This window comes from Cajanus cajan, chromosome 11 (genome assembly GCF_000230855.2).
Source record: "Cajanus cajan strain Asha chromosome 11, NIPB_CcT2T_4, whole genome shotgun sequence".
NCBI classification, from domain to species: domain Eukaryota; kingdom Viridiplantae; phylum Streptophyta; class Magnoliopsida; order Fabales; family Fabaceae; genus Cajanus; species Cajanus cajan.
The window spans coordinates 14,531,134-14,548,070 of NC_138527.1; the positions used below are offsets into that span (position 1 = coordinate 14,531,134).

At 33.0% G+C, this 16,937-nt stretch overlaps 2 protein-coding genes across 2 annotated transcripts; both read left to right on the forward strand.

The window, feature by feature from the left end:
* The first annotated feature begins 3,143 nt into the window (after window positions 1-3,143).
* On the forward strand, window positions 3,144-6,542 carry LOC145953159 (uncharacterized). Its single transcript, XM_083066889.1, has 2 exons — window positions 3,144-6,148; window positions 6,259-6,542. The coding sequence occupies exons 1-2, from the start codon at window positions 5,842-5,844 to the stop codon at window positions 6,519-6,521; spliced, it is 570 nt and encodes a 189-aa protein (XP_082923015.1). The 5' UTR covers window positions 3,144-5,841; the 3' UTR covers window positions 6,522-6,542.
* A 4,421-nt stretch (window positions 6,543-10,963) lies between these two features.
* Window positions 10,964-15,480, forward strand: LOC114915400 (oligopeptide transporter 9). The gene is made up of 6 exons (XM_083066888.1): window positions 10,964-11,636; window positions 12,529-12,626; window positions 12,728-13,297; window positions 13,742-14,000; window positions 14,086-14,268; window positions 14,796-15,480. The coding sequence occupies exons 1-6, from the start codon at window positions 11,163-11,165 to the stop codon at window positions 15,402-15,404; spliced, it is 2,193 nt and encodes a 730-aa protein (XP_082923014.1). The 5' UTR covers window positions 10,964-11,162; the 3' UTR covers window positions 15,405-15,480.
* The last annotated feature ends 1,457 nt before the right edge of the window (window positions 15,481-16,937 follow it).

A 16,937-nucleotide genomic window follows, 5' to 3' on the forward strand; every position in this document is an offset into this window, starting at 1 on the left:
CAACATTTGCGCCATCTGCTCTTTGAGCTGTGAAAGCTCGGTCGTGAGCTTCTTGTTTTGTTCCTCTAGCGCTTCCATTTTCTTGATTTTCTTTGCGCGTGTGAGGACAGAGAGATGACCAGCCACTTTCTAAAAATGAATATTTAATCTAATTAATTTATGGAATGAATACGCTCTTGACATGAGCTTGATAACCCTCCATTTTTAAGGCGCTGCCTTTTTAAAACAGAGTGTTACCACCCTCCTTGACTTATGATCTCTCCTCAACGGAGAATCTCGATAATTATGGGTCACTTTACTCATGTCAAGAGGTATTGGTGAACCTAAAATGCATGGTCTATGAGGATGCATGATGTCTTATTGGTAATGATGTACATGCTCCTCACTTTTATTATATTTCCACACATAGTCTTTCCTCTCATGTCATGGTATTTTCATGCATGGGGATTATTCTTAGACCTTATCACGAGGTTTTTTTCTTTATTAATGCACAAACAATACCACATAACGAATGCACAAACAATTCACTCATCCACGAACAGTCACGAGCGAATCACGAGGTAGGGGTCTCCTGCAGAAAAGTGCATATTCAAGGTAGGTTCTAACTGTTCTCACCAGTCCAAGGCCCCCAAGGTGCCCCCATTATAGGGACCCAATTCTCTCATCGTAGGTCGATGGAAAGCTCCAACGCACCGTCGGACTCAAGTTCATGGTTATCACCTTGAGTGATGTTTTCCGACAACGGTCTACGGGCACCTATAGACCCATTCGACAACCGGCCGTACTAACATCCACTCCCTATGGTTAATCACTCATGCCCCCGGGTATAGAGGGAACTGTTGTGTGCAAAGGTTTGTGTGCAGTTTTTATTTCAAACAATTGCGTAAATTTAAAAATACAACAGTTATTTAAAGCCAAATAGATAAACATGTTATCATACAAGTGAGGGGTAATAAAGTAATTTTAACTATTATTTGTTAAAAATAATCTGTCACTAAATGGGACTGACTCTCGAGGCTTCCCCAGTGGAGTCGCCATCTGTCGCCACCGGCCCGAAACGGGCTTTCGGCATTCGCGAAGGATGGTTGGACTCGTTTATTTGTTTAAAAATGTGGATTGCTAGAATGACTTATTCTCAAACTGAGACCTCGTCAAACGAGCAATTTTATTAAAAGGCTCACCAATCCATGTTAATCCCAAGCGGGACCCTCCATGGATTAGTGGTTTTCGTAGTAAAAGGAAGGGTTCGTGGAGTCGCCACCAATGTTTTACTCAAAACATTGGAAAAAGGGATAAGGCAATTGATTTTATAAATCAACTTTGGCCATTACAACCAGAGTTGGGTAAGGGAGTCGGTTACGCGTGGGGAAGGTGTTAGCACCCCACAGCGCCCCTTTCGGGTTCCCTATGACAGATTATTTCTAAAATAACAGTGTAAAATTACTAAATTACCCCTATTTATTCTAAGCAATTATAAATTAACTATCTACATGATGACAGTTTAAATATGCACACAGAAAGCAATAAAAGGAAGGACTTTAAGAAGAAACCTTTGAAGCGTGCTTTTATATATTTCGTAAAACTGGGAAGCTTTTTGGCGTTCCCTCGCTCTACAAGCCCGCTCGCTCCCTCCTATAAAATTTTGACTATGGAAATCCGGAGGATTTCCCTTCGACTAGGTTCGATCCTCAAGCAAAATGGCTCGGGGCTCAAGAACTTCGTCGGATCAACTCTCCGAGTGATTTCTAGGGCAGAACACTGCTCAAAAACCCCAGAATACTCAAGGAGAGGGTTGAAACTATGTTCCAAAGTGTGGAATGACGTCCAATTGACGTCATATTTATAGGGAATAGGCGCAATACGGGCTACAGAATCAATACGGCCGTATTGAAATTTTTGAACTTCAATACGGTCGTATTGAAGTTCAATACGGCCGTATTGAAATTCAGAAATTTCAATGCGCCCGTATTGAGTTCACTGCGGTTGTATTGAAGCTTCAATACGGCCGTATTGATTTCAGTACGGCCGTGTTGAAGTTTCAGAAACTTCAATACACCGTATTGAGTTCACTGCGGCCGTGTTGAAGCTTCAATACGGCCGTATTAAGTTTAGTACGGCCGTATTGGGCTTCATTCCCTCCACTTCCTTATTTTAAGCTACTCTAAGACCTCTAAATCTACTGATAGCCATCCTATGGTCTTCTAGGAGTCCTTCTGGCTGACTTTCTTTCGATCTTTGAGGGTCTTCGAGTTTTATTTCCGACCCGGACAATTTTAGGGGTCTACATTCTTGAAATATGAAACAAGCAACAAATTTCTAATCGTGGCCACTTCTCTACCCAACAGTTTAAAAACTGTTCTTAAAATTGATAATAGGCAACAATTTATAAATTATTGCTTATTTTATATCATGCAACACAATAAAAAATGTTCCCAAATATATTATTAACCATTTTTATTATTAAAATGGAAAGTTTATTTCTTTAAAGTTAATAGGCAACACTTATAAACGTTGCTTAATGATTACACCCACCCTTTCGTATTCGCGGGAAATATTAATTAAAAAAATTAAACTTCTCCCTTTAATTCTGAAAATATTAATTCGCGGGAAACAAAGGACTTCTCTTCTCCTAAAATCAAAAAATAGAATCCCTAAAATTTGCATGCTTGCTTCTCTGTGTGTTCTCGTCTCCTAAACGTTGCTCCCTATCATCATCTTTCTCGTCACGTGTAGCAATTTGTTCTACGCTTGCTATTTGGGCACCTCTCAGGTATGATTCTCTTCCATTCCGTGTGTGATTGCTGTTATTTTTATCTCTTCCATTCCGTGAGGCTGTAGATGTTGTGCATTGAGTGTGTGGGTTATGGGGTTCATAAGTGTACGTGTGTGTGTGTACGATTATAGGTCTATGCCTATATGGGTTATGGGTTCATTGCGATTATGGGTTATGGGTTTCGTTTGGGTATGTGAGAGGGTTTAGAGTAGGTGCGTGAAGAAAAAATTGGAACCGGGGCCTCAAAACTATTTTCACAAATTTCAAGCATTTTTGCAATTCATGTATCACTAATTATTTCTAACTGTTTATGTACATCACAGTAAATTCAACATTTTGCATTATGGTGTGAGGGGCCCTTCCTTTTGAGCTGCACTGAAGAGGTGAATTGTTTTTGTCTCATTATACTACCTCACAATTAATCCTTCCTTTTCTAGATTTCACATCGATTCGAACCTTTTCTTGTACAATTCAAATTCCCCATTTATTATTGTGTTAGCTTTCATGAGAAAAATAGCGTATGTTCATTATGCACATGGAGAAAAAGGCGTGAGCACACGTGGATGTGGAGAGAACTAATATTGTGACAAATGGAAGTTTGATTTGGATTTTGCTGCATACTTAATTTGTCAAATATGAGACACATGCATTTCCTTATTATACATTAGAAACAAAACACAATAGGGCACTTATTCAATGCCATGGAACTTCCAGTACTAAATTCCAAACCCAACATTTTCCTGCAATTCACTTCTCATCATTTTAGAAACACAATCTATCTACCAATACTTTAATACTTCGATTGTTAGATGTAGCTAGTAAAATGAAAGAAAAAAAATGTCTTCATTTAAATTAATTATGTTAGAAATGTAACAATTTGGCACATATATGAATGAATGAAGAAGGTACAGTGACCAAGTTTATAACTTGTTATGTCAAAAGGTACCAAGATAGAATTGAATGCTCAATCAAACTAGGCCTAGGGACTATTTCTAACATTAGAATGGTGTAGACAATGTGGTGATTTACTTTAATATGTTACAGGTTTGGTGGTTAGATTTTTTTTGAATTTCTAATATAACATTAATTCTTTAGTGATGGCATTTAAGTGAGAAAGACAAATTGATAGAAATTGATAAGTTGAGTAAAAGTGACATGAATTTGAGTTTTGTTCTTGAATATTCAGCTCCATGATTGTATCACATAAACATCCATGCATCAGATTTCTAACCATGATTAAGAGCATTTTCTTTTATGATTTTCACAAAATTAGTAATCATTTTTTTTTCTTGTCTTTTTTCTATGCTACTTGTATGATGTTCTTAAAAAAAAATCTGGATTAAACATAAGCTTTTTTCCTTAAAAGATATACACGTACTATGGTGGTGGCTAAGGCAGAACCATAAGAAACCTTTACAACTAACATAGTCTTTAAAGAAATTTTAGGAATATACTATTTTCACATATTTTATAGATAGATTAGAGATTTATAAGGTTCTTTTATTTTACTAGACAGACAAATGGTAGTAGAAGAATTATTAGGCTGTTTTATATATGCAAATGGATTGATACCTAGACAAATTTTATGTTTTGTAATTGAGCCTATGTTGAGCTTTTATATATGTGTGTTTTTATAATTGTCTTGTCTCCAGGTTAGCCTAACTCAAATTAGGCTATGAACAACTTAGACTTAAATATTAAATAAGTCATGAAGTCAAGATTTTATTCCTTCATCTGCTAAATATGCTTAATTTGTGGTTTTACTTTATAGATGGATCAAACTTTCTTACTAACCCTGAGTTGGTGCTTTCTTGTTTGAGGTTGTGTTTTGTTGCCATATTTCACATTTTTCATTTATATACTTCCTATGAATTTAAATATAAATAATAAAACATTAGACTTAAATAGAATTTGAATCCTATTATCCTTATTATTAACTTAAAAGTGAATAGGAAAATAAGAAAGCAAATTCTGTTATCGGAACAATGGAAAAGTATTAGTGTTTTCTCTCTTAATTAGGATGATACTTACTTCCATATCAATAAGAAATAAAAGAAAATTAAAAACCTTTTTATTCATATCAGTTAGAAGGAATAATATTTATTTAATATGTGAATAAAAAAGCTTTGTTATTTGTCACAGGTGTTGTGGAGGAAATTATAACATAACAATTGTTCATCAAGTCAAGTTCTTTGTCTTACTCCCGGTAAGTTTAAGTTATTTAATTATTTTAGAAGTAATATATTTGATTTGGCTAAATTTTATAAAGTATTTTGTTGTATTTTTTTTTACCATGGAATATAAAATGCATTTTAAACATTATTTTTAGGCTTGATTGTGATGTTTATGTTATTCCTTTGAAATTTGTTTTTTATTTTGAATTTAATTTTAAAATTAATATAGCCTTTTTCTAAATCTTTCAGTAGCATAATATTAATTAAATTACTTAAAGAAAATTACTTAAGTAGCATAATATTATTTTATGTCATTATAATTATTATAATATGTGAACTTATCATTTGGATTAGATTAAAAGTGATGGATAAAAAGTGGACAAAACTACCAAGGTTTAGTAGAGACTATATCAATGGTGTTGAGTTATTCTTAGACTTTGCCTATAGTAAAGGAAGACCTCAAGGAGAAGAGATTCTATGCCCCTGTGCCAAGTGTGGAAATTGTTGTTGGGAAAAAAGAAATGTGGTTTATAATCATTTAATAGCTATCGGATTTGTGGAAGGCTACAATGTTTGGGTACACCATGGCGAACGAATATCAAGGCCAATGGAAATTGACAAAGACATAGAAGATGAAGAGGACTCACGTGATGACATTGATTGCTTATTGTATGACACTTTTAGAATTGTGGTAGAAGTAGAGGGAGTTAACAAAGGTCTTAATAAAGATGCTAGGAAATTCTACTTCCAAAGAAGTTACCAATAGAGGAAACCAACATACAAGGCAAGAAAACTCAAGTTCAAGTTCCAAAGAAATTTCCAATAGAGGTAACCAACAAAAGGAAACTAGTTGAATATGCTGGGTCACATGGAAGGCAGCCCATAGAAAGGGCAATGGCTGAATGTAATGAGGTGCAAGAAAATGAGCCCATAAGAAAGTCAGTGGCTGAACATAGTGGATCACATGGAAGAAAGTCTGTGAAAATGGTAGTAGCTGAAAATAATGACTCACGTGAAAATCTCCAAAACCCTCAAAAGAAGACAAGAAAAGTCTCAATGTGTCCAGCTATGTTAATTGATCAGTTCCTTCAAGAAAATGTGGAGTTTGGTCCAGAAGAGGAAGAGCGAGATGCAAGTGAAAATGAAGAACTCGTGGAAAAAAATGGTCATGAAGAAGAAAATGCAGTACAAGACGAAAGTGGTAAGATAAATGGTTATATAATTGTTTAGTCTATTCTATTTTACTATCCTTTATATATATATTTGTAACCATATTTGCTATTATCTTTCATGGCTATTATGATAAACTAGGTACATGTAAGAAAAAAACAAGAGGGCCAACACGATGTTTGAAAATACATGCAAGATCATTCGAAGAACGTCAAGAAGTTACCTTAGATGATGATGGAGAACCAATTGGACCCAAAGACAAAGTAGTATCCGACTTGAGTTATTTCTTAGGCACTGTGGCAAGGAATCCAAACTTTTGCCCTTTAATTTATACAAACTTCAAAGGCTTGACCATGGATGAAAGAGAACAAATATGGAATTTTGTTAATGTATGTGAAAAGTGATAGTAAATTTAATTTGCTAAATGGTTAATACTTATCAATTTTGATAATTATATTTCTATTTTACAGGAAAAATTCATTATTCCCGAGAAAGGAAAAAAAGCAATATTTGCTCGCATAAATGATGCTTGGAGACGCTACAAGAATTACATCAAGAGGAACTATTTTTTGAAATACTCAACTTTGACAGAAAGGCTGAAACATCGTCCAAAACATATACCTGAAAATCAGTATAAACACTTGATGGTTTATTGGAGAAACAGTATTGTCCAAGTAATTAAGATAATTATATTTATATTTTTTTTGTTGTTTCTACCTGTTTTCATTGTTGTTGCTCTAGGCTACTGTTACTAGTCTCGATTCCTATTCTAGTTGGTATTTATAGTTGTTGTTTATGCTAGTTTTTTATGTTATTAATTTTCCAAATGGTGTATCTAGTTGTTTATGGTTGTTGATTCTGAATACTAATTATGGTATTTATGCTATTTTGGATCATTGTTTCTACTATTTTTTTGCTGCTATTTTTTGGTTGATGTTACATTTTATTATTGAACTTAAAAAAAATTTCTATGCAATGCAATGCAGAATATAAGCCAGAAAAATGCTATCAATAGGGCAAAGCAGAAATATATTCACCGCATGGGTCCTACAAACTTTGCAAGGATTCGTGCAAAATTGGTATTATATTTATGTTTATATGTGCAAAACAATAAATTCTTGTACCTCTTGTGCATTTCTTATTATTCAATCTCTAATTTATGTAGCAAGAAAAGAAGAATGGAGAGGATGTTTCTCAAGCTGAAATGTTCATTGAGACTGTCAGAGTCGAAAAGGAAAATAGGTGGATAAAGATACTCAAATTGTGATTGTAAGTCTACTATTTCAATACCAATTTTTTAAAGTAGTATGTCTTGATTGTATTTTAACTATAATGATTATTTTCTTATAAATTAGACAAAACTTCAAGAATCAATCCAATCCTCAAGTAGTGAATCTGCTGAACAAGCTTTTCAATCAATCTTTGGCAAAGAAAAACCCGGTAGAGTTCGATGTCTGGGAAGAACGATCACACCAAGTATGTTAAAGAAAAATGAAGAAATTGTTGCTTTAAAGAAACAACATTCTGTTGAGATAGGTTCAATGGCTAAGACAGTTCAAGGATTACAATGTCTTGTAAGATGCTTGCTAAAGGAAATCAATCCAGAATTGAATGACCAAGCTTTGGATAATATATATAATGGAGAATGCTATAAAGCAATAACAATAGTGTAGCACCTCCTTCTTCTGCCTCAACCCATAGTCCTGGTCATGATAAGGTATAATTTATGCCTTTGTCAAGTTCTAAATTATATTTTAATTCATTTCATTTGCATATACCAAACCAGTTATGAAAGTTTTCTTGTGTATAACTAGCTTTAACTCATGTTAATTGTTGGACATTGATTGGGGATTAATTCTATAAGTTTTCTAAGTCAAAAAATATATTTATGTGCAGGAAAGACTTGATAATGAAGATCAGCCTTATGATGATGAAGAGACTGAATGATGTTACTTACATGGATGGATGACTAGCTATGCATAATATTACTAGATGACACTTTATTTTGATGAAATTTAGAAGTTTTATGTAAACTTTGACATCTTTGGATGATTTTATTTGGAGTTTTATGCTTTTGAATTGTCATATACTTGGAACTAATTAATGCAAGTGAATTTTACATGTGTTTGGATTTCATTTTATAATTTGCTTATTATTTTTTGAGGGTGAAATCAATTCTTTATTGAGCACATGAGAAACGTCTTCTTGAAGAAGAGGATGTACAAGAGGATTATCAATCCAAAATAATGTATAGTTCTTTTTATTAATATAAATTGTTTAATATACTATTTGTATTATAATTATAGGTACGTATTACATATATATGATTTCACAGGATAAAGTAAAATTTAATATATATATATATATATATATATATATATTACATTTGCAACCATTTAAAAATAGTATATGGTGAAGATTATTGCTTAAATAATGATGTGTTATTACCAATATTATAAGTCAATATAAAAATAACCGTTGGGCGTTTATTTAGACAATATTTACAAAATTGTAGCTTAAATTTAGTCTAAATTGTTACCTATATTATCTCATAGACAACCTGAAAAAAAAATGTTCCCTAATGTCACTAGCAACGGTCATAAAAGTGTTTCCTATAAAAATAGACTACATTTATAAAACCGTTCTTTAAAAATTAATAGTGTTGCCTTAAATAAAAAAAAAACCGTTGCCAATGAAGATCATGAAAACCGTTCTTGGAAATTTAGGTAACGGTTTTTTTGACATCGTGGGCACAGGCCAAAAAAACCGTTGCATATTGAAATAGGCAACGGTTGATAAATCCACGCTTGAAAAACCGTTGCCAAACCGTTCCCGAAACTTTTAGGAACGGTTTTTTGACTTTCAACAACGATTTTTTATTGTTGCCATAGATAACAAATGTTGTAGTGCTTTTTGGGACTCCCCAATACCCCTAGCACTCTCATTCATCTAGTAAATCATGTACTTAAGGATTGAGATGGAAAATTTTAGTAGTTTATTTCCCTAATTGTGGTCTCACATCTTTGAAGGGACCAATGACATGGATGAGCTTAAAGATTTGAGGTCAAATCCTTCTCAAGAAGGAGGGAATGATGGAGGACCATCCTTGAAGCATCATATAGGGCCTATCACAAGGTCCATGGCTAGGAGAGTAGAGGAAGATGAAGAATACACCACACCAAAAGTCATGATCATCATATGTGTGGATTTTGAGCCCTCTCCTTAGTTTGTTGTTTTCTTTTCCTATTTTGCCTTGTATTTTGGGGTACATTAAATATTAGGATTTTATTTTGTATTTATATTTAGCCTTTGTATTATGGGGCAAAACTAGTCTTAGGATTTATTTTAGGACTTAAACCTTAATTTATGAGGTCAAAGTCCATTTCTTTCTTTTTTTAGGCCTAAGGGTACTTTAGTCTTTTAGGAGGAATGAGAGCCATTTCATTTGGGATGTATTTAGGGCTCATATTTAGGGTGCATTTGGACTCCAAAATTTTGGCCAAATGCTTCCAAGAAACTTTAGATGCCTTTCTCTCCCTATAAGTACTCTAGGTCACCCACCTTGTAGCCACTTTGGAAATTAATGATATTGAGTGAGCCTTGTGCCTCTTTATTCCTTCCTTAGTCCCCTAGGAACTCCATGGCCCCTTATCCTCTCCTTTCTTCCTTGAGTGAGCTTGGGTCTTCCTTGGTTGGCCTTCATCATCCTAAGTGAAGTGAGCTAGCCTAAAGGACCTACACCACCAAACACCTTCCCCTCCTTTCCTCCATTTTGTGAATAAACCTTCACCTACCTAAACACCATCTCCACCACTCCCATACCCTTGAAGAGATCACCCTTCATGTCATCTCAACCTTGGAGAAGAGAAGGAATCAACCATTAACCCTCATGGAGAGGTTGGTTCCATCATGATGCTTTGTTACTGTGGTGTCAAAGATGAGATGATGATGAAATGTGTGTTGTTTCTTTTTCCTAACTTACCCCTGCATGTTTCCATGTGAATTGGACGACGATGATCATACGTGATATGAGAGCAAGGTAAGGATAGGGATGGAATATTGCAGTAGAGGCCATACAATGGCATTGAAGCTGGATGTTTTGATGACTACCTATTGTTAGTAGATTTGTGTAGATAGTTATAGTTGGAGAATTATTGTATGTATATTCCACATATTCGTTTCATCATTATATGCATGCAATATTGTACCTATTATAAAATTTATAAGTATATGATCTTAAGTTAGTAATTGTGTCATTTAGAATAAGGATCATGGCGTTACAATATTTATTTATCATAATTATTGATGAATTAAATTTTAATATTTTTAAAATACATTATTGATAAATAAAAATAACCTTATTCTACAATATAAATTATTTATCATAAATCTAAAATATAATTTATATATTTAAAAATATTTATTTATACAAATTTTAAATATAATATTTATATATGATTTATTATAAATATTAATTATATATAATAAATATTTAACATAACTAAGATACCGGTTAATCACTAAAGTTATAATAATATAAGAAGAAGCTGGCATGAATATATACCGCAAAAATGTTTGATGAAAAAAACAAGCAAAATTTCAGGATAAAATAAATAATTTTCTTTTCATGGAGAGAATTAAATAATGAGATAAAAAAAAAGTGAGATAAATTTATTAGTTTAATAAATCAAAGAAGATAATTATATACTTAGAAGAAAAAAAATTGTAACCACCTAAAATTAGTTACATACGGATAATCTATCTAAAATTTGATTTATTTAAAAAAAAAAAAAAAAAAAAAAAAAAAAAAAAAAAAGATAAGGTAACCACTAACCACCTAAGATTGTTAGATCCTAACTTAATATATTCGTTTCTGCTTACAGTCTCCTTCATACTGGAGTTCTCACTCTGCAAGGTTTGGTTCCTCAATCCTATGCTTTTTCTATTATAAAGAAAAAACAGGAAAAAAAAAAGAAGTGAATGTGATGTTACGTTTGTAAGTTTGTAACCCCGTGTTTCTCTGATATCAGTGTTAGTTTAGCAACATGAGTCTCCCCAGTGACGGAATAACTATGGAGGACGCAAACGTGGAAGAGTGTGAGATAAAACAAGTGGAGCTAACGGTGCCGAAAACCGACGACCCCACAATGCCGATACTAACGTTCAGAATGTGGGTTCTGGGCGTCGTTTCGTGCATGGCGCTGTCGTTCGTGAACCAGTTCTTTTGGTACAGGACGGAGCCTCTGAGTGTGGGGCCGATAGCGGTGCAGATCGCGGTTGTTCCCATTGGGCATCTCATGGCAAAGACTTTGCCGACGCGGTTGTTCTTGAAGGACACGTGGCTTCAGTTCACGCTCAACCCTGGGCCTTTCAACGTCAAGGAACACGTTCTCATTACCATCTTTGCCAACTCCGGCGCTGGCTCCGTTTACGCCGCTCATATTTTGACTGCGGTCAAGTTGCTCTACAAGAAGCCTCTCCCTTTCTTGCCTGCATTCATTATCATGCTCACTTCTCAGGTAATAATGTTCTACTTTTTATTTTTTATTTTTACGTGAACGATCTTCATTTTCATTTTTTTTTTTTTGACTCCATCTTATCTTCTTAATTCTAATATGCATGCATTGTCGCTTTTTAATAATAATAAAAAACAACCACTTTTAATTTCTTAACTAGTTTAACGTGCTACATAACATTTTTCTTTAATATGTTATTCTTTTTTAATTAGTATGAATCAAATTTGTTATTAATCTGCTCAACCAATTGGACTAATTTCTTTATTTTTTTTTATATGTTTGTCTATTTAAGAAAAAAATTAAAAATATTATTTTCTACTTTTTTTTTATGTGCTCATTAAATTAAGCAAATTTATTTTGTCATTTTCAGGAAGTAACTCATGTTTTTTTCTTTAAAATATTTGTTTAAAATCGATTTTTTTTATTTAAAACAAAATGGTCATCATCATTCATTTACTATATATATATATATATATATATATATATCTTCAATTAAAGTCACCACTTTTTCTTAAACTTTAATATGATTGGATTAATGAAAATGGATGCAAGCAACAGTAATGAAATTAATATAATGAAATTTCCGAAATCATTGTTTACCTTTAATTAATTTATTTTTGATGTAAAGTGGTGGTAACGATTTGGTCTATATTTTCCAAACTCCGTACCATTAAATCTACCTTAATAAGGTTTTGTGTAGCAGTTATTGTGCAACAATGGCGTTGTTTATAATCTATTAAAAGCTCACAATAATATATAATGACAACTTCATTATTCGAACATTAATATATTAACCCCTATGTACTAATAAATTATCTAAATATGTAGGATATTTTAATTTAGGAAGTAATTGAGATGACAATTTAAATGCTTTTGTAAATTATTGCATTTGAAGGTACTTGGCTTTGGTTGGGCGGGACTCTTTAGGAAGTTTCTAGTTGAGCCAGGGGAAATGTGGTGGCCTTCAAATTTGGTTCAAGTCTCCTTATTCGGGTAATTTAACTTTTCTGTTACTTGACAAATTTTTTTAACTTACATTCCAATAATAGCATTATATAAACTATATATGCTGATTCATCTTTAAACTATTCCAGAGCTCTACATGAGAAGGAAAAAAGAGCTAAAGGCAGTTCAACCCGTACTCAATTTTTCATCATTGTTATGATCACTGGCTTTGCTTATTATGTTCTTCCAAACTACCTTTTTAACATCATGTCAACTGTTTCTTGGGTGTGTTGGTTTGGCTCCAAGTCTATCTTTATTCAACAACTGGGTTCTGGCATGAAGGGTCTTGGAATTGGTACATTTGGATTGGATTGGTCCACAATTACCTCTTACCTTGGAAGCCCTTTAGCTAGCCCATGGTTTGCCACTGCTAATATTGCTGCTGGGTTTGGTATCATAATGTACGTGTTTACACCCATATATTATTGGAAAAATGCTTACAATGCCAAAACTTTCCCAATATTTTCAAGCGACCTTTTCATGGAAAATGGCTCAGTGTATGACATTTCTCGCATAGTTGACTCCAACTTCCATCTTGATAAACATGCATATTCCAGCATTGGGCCTGTTCATCTCAGCACTTTCTTTGCAATGACATATGGTCTTGGATTTGCTGCACTTTCTGCTACTGTTGTGCATGTTCTTCTCTTCCATGGAAGGTAATGACTACTAATCCAAACATTTGATGGAAAATGTTTTGTTAATTATGTTTCCCTTTATAATTATTTTCCTCAAATAATTCCTTCTCATTGTATTAGTACCACATGCAAAATCCCCAATATTACATTTGTAGTCTAATGATATATTTGTATAAGTTTTTTTTTATATATAAACACTTATAAGAGAGAAAAATAAAAAAAAAAAATCAAAATAAGTTTTTACGTAAACTAAAAATAACTTGTACATGAGATTAAAGTAATATTTTAAAGAAAAAAATTATCTTATATATAATCTAATTTTAACTTATGTAAAATTTATTTCATTTTTTTTCTTCTAAAAGTGTTTTCAGATAAGTTTAAATAATTAGCCCTTTATTCCATTATCTCTTTTTGGTTCCATAAGTTCAGCATAAACTGAATTTCACTTAAAATTGCCTCATGCAGTGATATATGGAAGCAAAGCAAAAGGGCCTTTGGAGGTAGTAAGAAAATGGACATACACACAAGACTTATGAAGAGATACAAATCAGTCCCCATGTGGTGGTTTCTCATCATCTTAGTGGTGAACATTGCTCTTATTTTGTTTACTTCTGTGTACTACAAGACATCATTTCAGTTGCCATGGTGGGGTATACTACTAGCATGTGCAATTTCCGTTTTCTTCACTCTTCCTATTGGTATAATTTCAGCCACTACAAATCAGGTACTATAAATAATTTACTCAAAAAGCATGCTGATTTTATACTGATGAAAATTTTGGAACTGATATTCTCTTTTTGCTTTATCAGCAACCGGGTTTGAACGTCATAACAGAATACCTCATTGGCTACATGTATCCAGGGCGCCCTGTTGCCAACATGTGCTTCAAGGTGTATGGTTACATTAGCATGGTTCAAGCACTAACCTTCTTGCAAGACTTCAAACTTGGTCACTACATGAAGATTCCTCCAAGAATAATGTTTATGGCACAGGTAATGTATGCTCAATTTTATTTTTTAACTTCTAAGTGTCAAAGTTCCCTCATTGCTTGGATATTAGTTTGAGTTTGGTCCCTCAAGCATAAAAAGTTTTTTCTGGTATCTTAAAGAGTATTGGTTAGACCAAATTAATTATTTTGACAAGAATAATGCAACATGTAAAAATAAAAAATACATAACATTTTATATAATATTACTTTTATATTTGTCTCTCTGCATTTCTTCATTTATTATAAGAAGAAATATTTATTAATAATAGAAAGAGATAAATATTAAAGTTGTGTTGTACATGTGGTATTACTCTTTGACAATTTACTTCATTAACTGATGCTTAACAAATTGTGAGATATCGTGCTAGACAGGAGTTTACGATGTTAGCCAAAATTACTAAGATAAAATTGAGATACTTGAAGAGATTTAAACTAAGGAGAGCAAACTAAAACCAACAAAATAAATAAGGGATTAACATTGTGTATTAGCCACTTCAAACCAGTTTTATGTTAAAGTTGAATGTATTACAGGTGGTAGGAACATTGATAGCAGTAGTTGTATACACAATAACAGCATGGTGGTTGATGGGGACAATTCCCCACCTTTGTGATGTAGCCAATCTGCCACCTGATAGCCCTTGGACTTGTCCAATGGACAGAGTGTTCTACGATGCATCAGTTATCTGGGGTCTTCTTGGGCCACGCAGGATATTTGGAAACGAAGGTGAATATGGCCAAGTGAATTGGTACTTCGTTGGTGGAGCCATTGCTCCCTTACTAGTGTGGCTGGCCAAGAAGGCATTCCCAAGTAAGAAATGGATAGGTCTTATTCACATGCCTGTGTTATTGGGTGCAACAGGGATGATGCCCCCAGCAAGTGCAGTGAACTTCACAAGTTGGATATTTGTTGGCTTTATCTCAGGTTTTGTGGTCTATAGGTACAAACCAGAATGGTGGAAACGCTACAACTATGTCTTGTCTGGTGGCCTTGATGCTGGAACTTCCTTCATTGCTGTCTTGTTGTTCCTTGTTTTGGGATCTACTACCCTTTCCTGGTGGGGTAATGATGGGGAAGGTTGCCCTTTGGCTTCTTGCCCCACTGCACCTGGCATTGTTGTTAATGGTTGCCCGGTTCACTGAACATCACCTTCAATTCTTTGTATAGATTTATTAACTTTTCACAACAATTATGGTTTCCTTCTAGGAATTTTTTTAATTCTGTTAAAGTTTGTTTGCTCTACTTTTTTTACTTGAAGTGTCATGCTACTTGATAACATTAGTGTAGATTCTAAAATTAATTATCAAAGTGGGTTCTCACAATGGAACATCACTTATGTTACGTTATTTTTATTTTTTTTTTCATTTAAAATATGTTCTTGTATTTTATGTGGTGCTCATGAGAAAGACGCAATAGCTAGTGACATTAAAAGGTTGCTGAAGAATGTTAGTACTAGTTAGGAAAAGTTAATATTGTGTTGAAAATACTTGTGATGAAAGGATGCGAATATGCTAAGGTTAAATAGCATATGTGGTCGATCGATGGACCATGATAATTACCGACTATAAGAGGTAAAATGGTTACAGTACTAGTTAGTTATAATAAAAAATTAACTTTCTAAAATTTCAAGATGGTTTTATAGTTTTTTACCTTTATTACTTAATTAGGTATAGAGGTGATTATTATGTAGTGGATTTTACGGTACCGTCAAGGGTAGATATTGCTGTAGATTTTAGATTTGTTCCGAGACCGGTCCTCAAATACCATAGACAGAGTTGGGTGCACAATTTAGAGATTTTGATTTGTGGCAACTACAAAAGTATTATTTTACATCACTATTTTTATACCAGTTAACGTAAAAAAAAATGTAGAAATAAAATACGGTGGCATTTTTATAAATAAATGTGAATTTGATGTATCGTCGCTTCGAACAAATTGAACGTCCAAATCCCTAATCACATTCTCCCAAGCTGAAGTGTTCTCACTACAAGAAAAATTGTTATTATCTATAGAATATTACCTATGAAATTTTTTTTGTAGATAATATTTAGTTATCTACAGAATATTACTTATGGAATTTTTTCTGATATAACTTTTTAGTTATCTACAGAGTATTACTTACGGAATTTTTTCCGTAGATAATGTTTAGTTATCTAAGGAATATTACTTACATAATTTTTTGTAGATAACTCACGAAAGTTGTTATCAATGGAATTTTCCGTAGATAATCCACGAATAATAATAATACTAATAATAAGAATGATCATAATAATAATAATTATAATAATTAAAAATAATAATAATAATTATAACAATAATATTAATAATAATAGTAATAGTAGTAATAATAATAATAATAAGTTTCGTGGATTGTCTACCGAAAACTCTGTACGTAACGTTACCTACGGAATATTCTGTAGATAACCCACGAAAAGTGTTATCAATGAAATTTTCTGTAAGTAACATTATCTACAGAGTTTTCCATATATAAGTCAAGAAAGTTGTTATCTACGAAATTTTTCGTAGGTAACGTTACCTACGGAAAATACCATAGATAACCCAATAATAATAATAATAATAATAAGTTTCGTGGGTTATCTATGAAAAATTCAGTAGTTAATGTTACCTACGAAGTAAATAACTCACCAAAGTTGTTATCTACAAAATTTTCAGTA